This window comes from Sinohyriopsis cumingii, chromosome 15 (genome assembly GCF_028554795.1).
Source record: "Sinohyriopsis cumingii isolate HCF-2022 chromosome 15, ASM2855479v2, whole genome shotgun sequence".
NCBI lineage: Eukaryota > Metazoa > Mollusca > Bivalvia > Unionida > Unionidae > Sinohyriopsis > Sinohyriopsis cumingii.
The window spans coordinates 139,684,215-139,697,783 of record NC_142975.1 but is presented as its reverse complement, the minus strand read 5'-3'; the positions used below and the strand labels follow the sequence as shown (position 1 = coordinate 139,697,783).

Here is a 13,569-nt window from a genome sequence, read left to right as displayed (position 1 = left end):
CTGAATTAGAAATCATTTATAATAATTGATCTCATACCTTGTGTATAGTAACTTTGCATACTCACAGTCTATAGTCTGACTCTACATGCCTGTTTGTTTGTACCCCCCTACCGATTTAAAAAACGGGAACATTTGATGTGATAAAAAGTGCACAGAACTAAGTCAATTGAATAATTGATTTATAATTTCTAACCTGACTGTGACCAGAATGGCACTAATGCTGGCATCCCTTGCACCATTTTATGCTTAATGTACTTTCAGTACTAACACGGCACCATATTGTGTACACTATAGGCTAGTTTATTTCCATCAGACAACATAATGATGTAGTTCATCCTGTTCGGCAACTGTTGAATAATTGCATAAATTACATAATGTTGAGAGTTTGGAATTATATCCCTCTGCATATATGAACATAGAAATTAAACCGCTTGTTCAATCCACACGAAGAGCAAATTTGTAGTTGTCATTATTTTCCTTTGCTTGATTCGACATTGTAAATATCAGAAGCAGATGACTTATGTATGTACATCTGTAGTCATGATTCATCCCTTTGCTGAAAATGGACTTGTCCAGAAACTGGAAATGGATCCGAGCATGTCTGTCTATTACACTGAAAACTTCCGTTAAGCATGAAACGCGCATAAGATGACGGTGTTAGGGCCACTCTACTCAGAGTCAGGTTAGAAACTATAAATCAATGAATGAATTGACTAAGTTCCTTGCACTTTTTATCACATTAAAGGTTTCCATTATTTAAATCGGTTGGGGGGGTACAAACAAACAGGTTTGTATTATCAGACTATAGTCACAGTTACATATTTAAGGGGGAAAAAAGGGAGCGATCGTGTGACTACTTTTCTTTGTCTGTTTGCATAGGTTATGCATATCAAGTATTGACATGCAAAGTACTTTCATTAAAAAATCTCTGCAATGATCTCATAGTAAATTTGTTGTTAAGAATGCAACTTTGAGTAATAATTGTTATGACTCTATGGTCTTAAACTAATAAACACAAAAAAGCAAAAACCAGGAATTTGAGTAAAATTCAGCAAATAATTTTTTTCCATCGAATAAATTGAAATGTGAAAAATTAAATATAACAAAATAACACAGTATTGTGAATGAAATTGCAAATAATCTAAAGTTATATCAAAAGTCCAAAATTATAGAGTATTCCAAATGAGTTCCAGTGGTATTCCAAATGAAGTCCAGTTTTGAATGTGCTGATGTTCCAGTTTTTGGTTTTGGATCTTTTTGTTGTTTGGCATGAATTTTTGTCTTTCAGAAGGTCAAATGTTGCAGGGTGTGAGAAAGTGGGGACACGGGAAGGCTACATGAATTTTTGTCTTTCAGAAGGTCAAATGTTGCAAAGTGTGAGAAAGTGGGGACACCGGAAGGCTACATGAATTTTTGTCTTTCAGAAGGTCAAATGTTGCAAGGTGTGAGAAAGTGGGGACACGGGAAGGCTACATGAAATTTTGTCTTTCAGAAGGTCAAATGTTGCAAGGTGTGAGAAAGTGGGGACACGGGAAGGCTACATGAATTTTTGTCTTTCAGAAGGTCAAATGTTGCAAGGTGTGAGAAAGTGGGGACACGGGAAGGCTACATGAAATACTCATCTCACCTACTTAGCATGCACAGGATGTGCACATGCAGATTGCTGTCCAGTTTTATTTCATTGGTCTGACAAGATGTGGGACTCTGTAGAGAATTGCTACACTCAAAGGGAAGGAAGAAGGACCTGTATTCCTCCTTGTCTTAAATGGATGACCCCCTTCCATTCACAGCAGGGGCTTGATCCCTTCTGTGTTATGGAATACTATTGCCGCTGTGGGACGTGAATGTTCTGTGACCTCGGTGGTTTGAAGATCAGCTGAGGGTAAAGGATTGTTGATGCTCATTATGATTTCATCTTTGGCAAGGATCAGTCTTTGGCCTCTTCCAACATCTGAGTGAGTCACCCCCCCCCCACTTGGAGATGAGCAGTGCCCTCTCAAGAATGGTATCCCATTGACTCAGATTAGTGAATTGCACCACGCTGTAAGGGAAGAGATGCAGTCTTATTAGTAGGATTAATCTGATGAGGACTTTTCCATCAGATTGTTGTTGCCAGAATAGTTTTTGACTGGTCACTGGTCACTGGTCATCCACACTCATCAAGTTTCGAACACTGGATTTCTTTGGGAAGAATGCTTCAAGACTACTGAATGGGCAGTCTCCATTGATCTTCAGGATGTATACCTTCACATCCACAGCTGCTCTTCTTGCAAGAAATACCTAAGGTTTTGTCTTGACCAGGAGGTATTTCAATCTTGAGGTTTTCTATCTGGCCTTACCTCTGCCCTGAGAGCATTTACCAGGTGATTGGGACAATAGGAATTCCCATCCTCCAGTGTTTTGATGGACAGGCTGATGCACAGTGTCCTCAGAGATTCGCTTCTGTTCCACTGTTGGTTGACTGTGACACCAGTCTTATCCTAAACTTAGAGAATTTGGATCTTGCCTCTTTTTAGGCCTTTGTATATATGGGAATGAATTTCCTTACCAGCCTAGGAATCTTACATGTTTCTCCAGACAGGATCTGCTAAATTCTATCCCTCATCACAGCCCTTCTGATCGAGGCCTCATTTACTAGCTTTTACATCTCTCCTGTGGACTCTGCTATGGAATTAGTTCCCATAGCCTAGTTTCAGACTTTCTTTTATTTCTTTTGAGAGAAAAGAATGTTTGGTTGTAAGAACAGCCTTGTCTAAAACTCAAGTTCTCTAGGGGTTCTGCCTTTGGGTGAGACCCTCATCTTTATATCCTCAGTTATTTGGAGCTTGAGAGACTGGTATTTTACTCACTGATGCCTAGATGGAATCTTCTGTGTGTTCTTTGATGTTGTCAAATCCCCTTATGAACCTTCGAGTGAAGTTTACTTCAAGACCCATACCCATAATGTCAGGGAGGTGAAAGAGCAAACTTTATGCCTTGTCAATGGAAAAGGATTGTTTTTTGTTCAGTGGTAATTATGATTAGTTTTCTCTTCTGTCAACCTGGGTTTCTAGCAGAGAATCAGCTACCTTCATTAATTCCACCTCCACTTTAGATCCCAGTCCTTGGTTGTATCTATGCTGGGGGATGATCAAGATAAGCTCGTTTGCACAGTTAGGGCCTTAAGGATTTTTGGCTTCTGAATGGAAAAGTAGGGTGTGAAGAATATTTTCCTACCTCACAACAGTTCATCTGATATTTTGGCGTCTATGTTACTTCTAGGTGTATTGTCATCACTATCAAGATCGCTCTGGCCCTCAGTGAGCAGGACCTTTCTTTCATGAGAATTAAAGCACATGAAGTATGTTTATTGCTGCATTTTCTGGTGGTCTCACACTATCTTCTCCACTTTTTACCATCATGCTTTTTGGCACATCAGAGCTAAGCCATTTTTTAGTTTGACCCAATAGTGATAGCACCTGTGGCCCAATCTTTACCAGCTCACAACAGTGTATGTCCAGCAGTTTTCAATACCACAATTATTGAGTACATTCTAACTGGTAAATTCAGCAATCCAGTGTCAGCAGGTGATATATTACTGCTATTAAAATGTAGTTTTTTTGATGGGTGAAACTTATTTGAATTATATAATGTTTATCTGCTGCTATTGCAGAGATTCTTTTTTCCCACCCAGTTCTGGACCCTAGGGCCAAGTCATAACAGGATGTTAGCTGTGACTAAGAAGTCAGACTGGGATCATGTTCTTTTCAATGCAGGCCCTCCAATACAAATTGGAGGAGGGTATAATTTGCTTGGACTGGGTACTAGAGTCCCAAAAAGGAAAGCAATTTACTGGTAGCATTGCATAATTAAAACTAGTTTTAAACTCCCAAAACTAATTTTTTCCAAAATAATGTTGCCTTCGTACAAAGTTCTTTGATACGGGTATTTGTTTCCTTTGGTACATTCCAAGTGACCAGTTGATGCTGAGTGTAATTATTTTCCATCTTGTATAAAATGTTTTGGCTCCAAATGTGTCTCACGTTTTCTCTAAAAAAAAGGAAGTTGTATAGAATCCTAAAGCTGTTCATGTGTAAACTGATTTAAAAAAGACTTGAATTGGAGTTTGACTCTTAAACAATGGATGTTGTAAAGGAAGGGGAAAACTTATAAGGGGTACATTGTCATAAATTGTCAAATCAGCTTAAATAACAGCATTTGACTTCATTTTCATGTAAATCTATCACAGTTTAGCTGATAAGGTTTTGTATGTGATGCATTGTACAAATATTTGTAATAAATGCTGTATTGCATTAATTTTGGATGACATTTCCTTATAAAACATCCAATATTAACTTTTGATACTTCATGCAAAACAAAACTATTACATGTTTCATAGATGCATAATTTATCATGTTTCATGCTGATTCATTTCCTATCAAAATTTACGAAATAGTTGGAACATTTATTCGCTGCCAAAGCATGAAAAAATCTTATGCACAAGATTGATTAATTTCTTTTTCTTCACTTCTTTGTACAGAGGTCTAACTTCTGATTAAACATTATCTTATTGAAGTTCAGACAAATGTTTATTATACCCAAGGTAACTGAGTCCATGTGATTTCAAATGGTTTCATGTTTGTTTTGAATTGCATTTCAGATAACAGCACTGCAAACACACCTTGATAACCAAGTCCTCAATTATGGAAAACAAGTTATTGTGAATTTAGTAAGTGAAAGTTCTTCAACCTTGGGTGAGAAGTATCATTCTACAGTAACAAATAATTGTGCACCTTTGTATAATTTTACCAAAACAGGGTTGGTAGTTATCTTTTGGATCTTGGTTTCCTATCTATTGATGGCTGCATCAGGGCTCAGTTTTAAAAAATTTATCAAAATATGCCTTAAATTGAGAGTTGACTGTATATTTCTTATGTTACATTTGAGAATATTACTAGCATAGTCATATTTATAGTTATAATAAAAGAAAGGATGAACAATATCCCTTGTTAAATTTAAAACCTTTTCCCTGAGAGTAAAATAATACTATTTTTAAGGTGAATATAAGGTAAGATGTCTGAATTTTTATCCTTGACACCTGTGGAATGCTCAGTGAAAATTAATTGTTGCCAGTTACAAAAATCTTAATTTTGGGAAGACAGTTTGAGATGTTTTATAAAACTGGGTCAAGGCTTCAACCAGCACCATCGGAAGTGTTTTGTAAAATATGTAAAACTTTTTGCGTAATTAACTCCTAAAAGTGACTGTTTGGCAAGTTGTTTAAATTCATAGTTGTAAGATGTTTAAATTCATTATAAAGTTTATAATAGAACAAGAAATGTTTGTACATGTTTAGAATGTACCATGAATTCGTTACAGTTGTTAGGAAGTACAGTGAAAACATTTCTTTCATGGATATTAATTTTTGTGGCTTGTATAAAATGTAAACAGTGCTGACATTTGTGGAGTCAAGGTATTACAGGTCATTTAGTAGATCATCATAATTGTAATCCAAGGGTTAACGGTTCAATATGTATCCAGGCCAGTCCAGGTTTGATGCCTCTGTGCATCCTTGGGAAAGAGACTTAGCTCTTTATTTCCATGACATGATATAGCCGATAATATGTTAAAAGTGCTGTTAAAGTCAAGCAAAATCATTTGTGGATTGGGAGTGTAGTTACATTGTCTTGAAAGGTCATGGTTTTTATCATAGAGTCTTTAAGTCTGGTTGGTAACAATAATAGAATCCATGAAAATTTGTATAATTACAAACTGTCTTGCTTATTCAAGTTTGTTTCAATCCAGTACAAAAATGTTTGGGGGGCCCAGAGTGGCCGAGTGGTCTAAAGTGCTCAATGTTACAGATCACTGCCATCTCACCTCTATCTGCGTGGGTTTGAGTCTCAGGCTGGGCCAATGTGGGTACATTAGAAAGCTTGCCAGTAACTTCTTGTGGGTTGGTGGTTCTTTCTGGGGTTTTCCTGGGTTCTTCCTCCACCATTTATACTGGTTGCCATGTATAGCCTAACTTGTGCTGAAAAATGGCATTAAACCCTATAACAGCAACAACAACAACAAAAATGTTTTGACAAGTTTTATAAGTAGTACATACATCAGTCCAGAACAAGAAATGCATATACAAATTCATAACAACAAAAGCTTTGACAGATTTTGTAAGTATTACAGGCTTCATTCCAGAACAAGAAATGTTTGGAAAATTTTTGTTAGAGTACATGTTTTAATCAAGAGAAAGAAAGTTTTGGACAAAATTTTTAATTGCTTCTCAACATCATCCAGTAAATGAAAATCTACAGCATTATTAAAAAATGCATGTCCATCAAAAGTCACAGCCTGAGTGTATTATAATTTAAGAAGTTATGAAACGTTAGCTCTTTGGGATCGTTGTTTTTTTTAATAAGAATAATCCTATCGCTTTTGGATAGAAGATAATTAAGTTTTATTAAATATCTTTATTTGAATTTCAAATATGACTTCAAACAAAATTCACTGTACCTTTATTATGCATAATTTTAAATATTTGTCAGTTGTATCTGACATTGATTGAAAAATAGTGTTATAGTCAGAAATCTTTCATTTCTAATTACTACTGGGTAAAACGTTTTTACCAGCTGTTAGAGCACTTATGTTGGATTAAACTTAAGAGGCCTTTATTTGCATATTTTACTTGCCAATTACCTCCCTTGTTAGTGTTTGATTAGATGTGTGTCTTCTAATAGAGCTAAAATTGGAATACTGCATATATGTTGCATAACACTCTTCATAATAAACACAGAACAAGAAGTGAAATATCAATTTACTACATTCTTGAGAAAAGAAAACAAATAACAAATTGTATGGAAACCATTAAATAATATTATTTCAGGTTAATGGCACAGGATCAGAAGGGGAGCTAGAGAAAACTTTTCAAGAATCTGTTGCAGCTATACAAAGAAAGGATGTTAGGTAAGTAAGGGTTTTATAAATAGAGATGCTGGAACAAAATGAAATTTGGCTTTCACATGCTCAAATCTGCATGCTACTTGCCAACAGCAAGTTAAAAAAAATTGAGAGATGACATGTATAATTCAAATTGTATTACGTTCTGCAAGTTATATACTCTGTGATCTCACCCTTTATTTCACATTTATTCATTCTGCATTCTTCAGTTACAGCCCCCAGTTTCTTTTAACTTTAATTCATTTATTTCATATGATATACTGTATCACAAGGGCAAGTACAATTTTCTAGTCAGCTTGCCAGCTGACTGCTGTAAAAATTTGTAACACCTTATTTTATTTAGAATTAAACAATATTATTTTTTTATCTCTTAGCATACTGTTCTAGCATTTGGACATTTATAATTTCTGTTTAATATTGAATTGTGTTTTTAAACAATTTGTCATTTATGATGAATTCAGCATTACTTAATTATTAGATCACATCAACATTCTGAATAAAAGATGAGTATTTCTGAAATATTTTTTGGGGTTTGGTAAAGTTAAGGCTTTTGATTTATATAAATTGTGTAAATGCTATTACAATTAATCCATGAATCCAGAGTACAAGGATTAAAACCACATAGCAATTTTAACACATTTTCAAATTTGGTGAGGGCTCCGATTTGGTTATAATATTTTGCATACTTTGAAAATGAACACTAATAAAATAGTTATTAAAATACAATAAAAAAATAAATAAACACCATAAAGAAACATGAAATTTGTATGAGTTTAACGAAAAAATGTGCATATATGTCATCCAAATTAAATTATTTTATGTGGGTGAACGTATTTTAATGTGGTAGTGACAGTCCATTTGGAGTGTATCTTTAGTAATTTGCAAGTGTTCAGTGATGCATTTTGAATGTCTTTCACTTTTTATTTTTTTTTAAAGTTTTCAACTTGATTTGTACATGTGTGTTACATATGTACATGTGTGAGTGTGCACACACACAAACTGAAACCTTGTTTCATCATTAAATTGAACATTGAACAATTGGTGTACTTGTATTCAAGACTTGGTTTCATGTTTAATTTTAATGGATTTTGGGATTTTCTTTCAAGCCTGTCTATTTTGCTTTCTTTTACCATAAGAATTTTTTTTAATGCAATGGACATGATTGGTTTATTTTACTTCTGTACATCAAAGCAAGAATATTTGTTCAAAGTATTTGAAACCAGATTTCTTGATGACTTCTAACTGGTTAAGTGACAGTCATGATGTTGATAAAATACTAGTGTGATGATTGGTGGGTTGGTACACACTGGAACAAATAGATTTGTAAAAATCTGTCCTCTGTTTTATTTTTATTTTCCTTCTCTTCATTCTGGAGGCCCATATCATATACAGTAAGAGACTGGTGCCTGTCCACATATCATCTTCACAACAATTACTGCAAAATCAGAAACATAAGTGCATTGATTGCTGTATGCCTTACAACTAATGTACTCTCTCATAAAAACATATGCCTTACAGCTAATGTAATCACTCTTTCTCACAAAAAATCATTTAAAAGTATCTAAATTTTGTGATCATTGATCAATATCCGGAATATTTTTATTGTTAGTAAAAGTATAATATAAGCTTCCCCCGCCAATACGTACACAAAACTGCTTTGATGACTGATGTTCTGAACATTTGGTTTTCATTCTTAATTATACAACATATTGCTATTGCTACTGCACAAAAGTTTATGGTAAATAAATACGCACATTGTTTTTTCTGTGTCAGTGAAGTCAAGATTTTGATGCACTTAGACACTGTTAAACATAAACAAAAGGATAACTTATTAAAGAAAATAGGTGTCGGAGGTAATGAGCTGTATATATACATCCTTTAGACAATGTTTCAAAATAAAAATACATAGTTCTATATACTATCATTGTCTATTAGGCATTTTGTGTGCAAATGCGGCATTTTAGATGTATCTCTTTCAGGAGTCAGCTTAATAGGCACGTCTTAGCCATTCTATGTAAAATCCACGAAAATAGGTTCCACAACAGAGGAGAAAACTATTGGCTCTTTAATATTTGATTTTCTTTATTAAAAGTGATCCTGGATAAAAATTAAATACATATTTTGGAAAGAGAGAGGGGCTTGTTTTTTATATGGGTTTCATAGGACTCTGATTTGGGGCCTGGATTGGTTCTTATTGAACCTTTTGCTTTGTAAAAATGCAGTGACACCAAACTGTTAATAGATCATTAGTATATTGATTACTGTGAATCGACTATTTTTTATGGATGCCAGTTTTCATGGAGTTTGCCACATCTACAAACCACAAATTTGTGGATCCAAGAAATTATGATCCTTCTAATGAGTAATCCCATCCCCAGTGCACAGATTTAAAATACAACAAAACTCATTTTTAGCACAAAAATAAAAATTGATACCTACAAAAATATAGGAATTTACTGCATCGGATCAGCAAGTAATTGTAGATTACTGCATTTGTATGGGAAAATATGAACAAGTTTTCGGAATGAATACTGCACGAACTTGTGAGTGCAGTATATCTTTCCGACAAAACGAGTTCATATTTTCCCATACATATGCAGTAACCTTTTTATTATATGCTCATTTTTTTATTCTACCTAAGGTTTAATACACAGGCGCAGATTTGACATTACAAAATGACATCATTATTAATATGCACATAGCTCTGCCCAGATAAATTTGAACTTAGTCGCGTGGTCGACATAACTTTCGAAAGAAAATGGCGTGTCTAGTTAAAATTGAAATTTGCAGTCATATTGTGAATGAATGCGCATTGCAACAACTTTTCCATTTGATCTGGAGTGAATATATTTTGGTATTTTGTTTCGATTCGATGAAAGTTTGTGATTTTGGACTGGATTCATCTGTGCAAATTATACATGAAATACATCGGATTGAAATGGTGCGGGAGAAGCTTGTTTACGTCTTCAGATGTGTTTCTGTTTCTGTCACTGAATGTTTGAAATCATAACGTGGGAAAAATATGAAATCTTTCAATTGCAATTTTCAAAAAGACGCTATGGAATTTAATGTGTATATCATTTTGAGTGCAGTAAGGAGGATGCAATTGCACTTATCATCGAAATTACAGCACACTTTCGAAATGTGTAATCCAGATTGAAAACCTATGACATGGCTCATGTAATTCGGATTTGCAGAATTAAGAAAAAACATTTTGAGAAATTCAGGATGTAAAACTGTTAAGTATATTTTATTTTGTCATTCTTATCACAAGATAAAGAAGACAGTATATGCCTTGTCACTTGTATATTATTTGTAAGGATATAATCGTCCGTCTTTTATATAATGTAGCTAGCCTAAATCCGTAACATTGTATCAACGCGGAATGTGCCAAAACAGCTGGGGTTTTTTTTTGCAGTCCATGAAACATGTTTTAGTTCATTCAGAAACAAATTTAAATAACCACAACATAAAGAGCCTCTTACGCGAGTGTATATGATTTGTTTACAGATCAAAAGTGCTGGTGTCTGCATCATTGTTTGTTTACAGTAGAAAGTAGTTCCTTCATTCATGTGAATGCTATATGTGTATTGTCGCGTGCGTTCAGTATCGGGGAATATTGAATGATTCTGACAGTGTAAAGTTAACGGGGGAAAAATGAGCATATAGTAATCAGAATTATTTGTTGTAAAAGTTTTAAAACTCACAATTTAATGACTACAATATTTTGATTTATTACATACCCATTTAATCAGACATGGTTGATTTGGTGTTTAGTACACATGTTCAATCCATATTTCTGTATTACATCCCAGATTGCAACTACTTATGTATCCTCTCTGATGCCTGTACATGGACGTGTATAGATGAAATAAACCAAACTTCTGCAAATTCCAGTTCATTATGGCTTTTGTTCCAGCTGTAAAGCTAGAATATTTACGAATGCATACAAAAATGGTATATAATAAGTACAAAACAGCATTCAGGGGTTATTTTGAGTCAGGGGAGAGAACTTTTTTGGTATGGCTTATGAACATGTATTCAGCCTGATAGTGTCATAAACAATATCAAACATTCTTTCAGTTGACTCAGAATAAACTATGTGTAGTTTATGTATTATCAGTACTATGTTTGGTACTCAGTGGAAAAAAATCTTGTGAGTTAAAACTAGAACCATCCAGAATTGCAAAAGGATCAAAAATGAAAAAGAAGAGGTGACTCCACTTGGTTAATATCTTGAAGTTAATAAGTCATTATGGAATGGAGGCAGAATAACAAATTTCAGAAACCACATGTAAAAACATTATAATTATTCATTTTTTAGATAGCTTTGTAATAATATCAGTTTGCCCTTGTGATAATAATGTTTTTGCTTTACCAAGCAACAAAGCTGAATCACTGACCTTTCCTGATGTAGAAATATCAGAGTTACTTGATAAAAAAGAAAATATTTTGCTGGTTTACATTTAATTTTATGTAGCAAAAACACATTACATGTATGTCCCTACTTCAGATTGTTTGATAATTTCTGTTAACAGATAAGATTTTTTTAAATTTCAAGATATGAGTTCTTTGACTTCCATCATGAATGCCGCAACATGAGATGGGATCGACTTTCAGTTCTTGTAGACCGGTTAGAGAATGATAGAAAACAGCTGGGGTAAGTACAGACTTCTTCTAGAGGAAACAATAAGGTTATTTGCTGGAAAAAGTGAAAATATCTAAGTGTTAAAAAAACCTTTTGTTACAAACTTTTTTGAGAGTTGAAGCTTGTGCAATTCTTGGGTTGTTGTTGTTGTTGTTATAGGATTTAACCCCATTTTTCAGTACAAGATAGGTTATACATGGTGGCCAGTATGAATGGTGGAAGAAGAAGCTAGGAAACCCTGGAAAGAGCCACCAACCCACGAGAAGCTACTGGCAAGCTTTCTCACGTATCTACATTGGCCGAGCCTAAGACTTGAACCCACACAGACAGAGGTGAGATGACAGTGATTCGTAACAGTGAGCGCTTTTGGACACTTGGGGGGCCTCAAATTCTTGGGTAGTTTATGCATTGGTTGGAATGGTTATAGCTACATGAAAAAACACTGGAAATGTACCATGTTGACTTATGTGCTAGAATGAGTTTTGCTGGTAAAAAATTAAATGCTGCTCGTGCCAAATATCTGAATTGAAATTCTGCACCTACATGTTCAAATAAAATTAATTATTTGGATATACTTATCAGATGTAAGAGAACTAGAATTTTTTATTTCAGACTGCATAGTCCATACATGTAAATTAAAATATGATATATAAAAGTAATTTAAATATAAAAGATCATACATGTACAAATATATACTGATAAATCTGCAACCACAGAATCTGTCTGGGAATGTTAACAATAAAATTATGTTAGGCATTTAAAAAGTAATTTGTTCCATCTGTCTACAATCTGAGAATTTAAATGAATATCATTGCTTCACAACGATTTCAAGATACAATTCTTAACATTATATATTCTTGCCATCATTGAATCATATGCTTATTACTTCTTCAAAACTGAATACATTGTAGTTTACAAACATTGTAGAGGCACTGTTCCATCTGTGAAAGCTTAATAGAAACTGAAGACTATTATTACAGCTAATGACTAGATTTCTTTTCCTACAGTCATTAAAGTTTGTTGACATAATTTACTTTAAAAGTATTCATAAAGTTTCATATTTATACATTTATGGTCTGCTTGTAATTGTGTTTTTGTAACACTTTAATAAAGTAAGCTTAAGAATGTTTTATGATGTCCCTCTTTGTTCACTCAGCAATTCCAGTCCGCATTGTCATGGCATTTTTATGTAAATATTATCATTTCATAGATTACAGTATTGTATGTAGCAACATGTGCATAGATATAAAGTATCATTCTGCTTTCAAATAATGAAATACAAATCTTAAAGTATGAAATGTGTTTTAGAAATAATATTAATGGAAAAAAGAACAAGCATCACAAGTTAAAGTTATTGTGATTCTAAATTTTAAACTCAGCTGGTTAAAATGAGAATAAGATAGGAATGCCATAGTGATAGAGTTTCACAGGAGGATTATGTCAAGCAAGCTTTAGCATCCCCGTTTGAACTTACAAATCCCATTTGATAAATGAAATCGTTCAAAAGTCGTACCTGAAACAATTATTACTGCAGTTAGTGACATAGTTTGCATTTTTAATGATGATACCTTGTAAATACAATTATAAAGAACCTTTTGGGAACCACATGACTCGGCTGCATAATTTGCTACAGTCCTATTTAAATGCTTACACATTGCTTCAATGGATTTTTGAATTCCCTTCTTATTGTCTATAAATTTTTTAAATCTGTGTCCACACAAGTCATGTTTTGCAGTAATGTTTTCATTGAATAGATATTTCCAAGTATACCGTGGCAGCAGTGTAGTCAGTGACCAGAAGGGAGTGTTCAGGACCAACTGTATTGACTGCCTAGACAGGACCAATGTTGTACAAAGCCTTCTAGCTAAGGTCACATTAGAGGAACAGCTGATGGTAAGTTGACATAAAGGAAATGATGCTGTAACAACTAGGAGATATATTGCTTCCTTGTTTTTGTCTGCATTAGTATAACTTGGTTCATTTTC

General features: G+C 34.0%; 1 protein-coding gene across 1 annotated transcript in view; it reads left to right on the top strand.

Annotated features, from left to right (window-relative positions):
• LOC149782904 (phosphatidylinositol-3-phosphatase SAC1-like) overlaps nucleotides 1–13,569 on the top strand; it is a 62,377-nt gene that overhangs the window by 32,005 nt on the left and 16,803 nt on the right. The window contains exons 9-12 of the mRNA XM_089934459.1: nucleotides 4,640–4,708; nucleotides 6,863–6,942; nucleotides 11,498–11,596; nucleotides 13,339–13,477. Of these exons, the coding sequence (XP_089790585.1) occupies nucleotides 4,640–4,708; nucleotides 6,863–6,942; nucleotides 11,498–11,596; nucleotides 13,339–13,477 (387 nt within the window). The remainder of the gene's footprint in view (nucleotides 1–4,639; nucleotides 4,709–6,862; nucleotides 6,943–11,497; nucleotides 11,597–13,338; nucleotides 13,478–13,569) is intronic.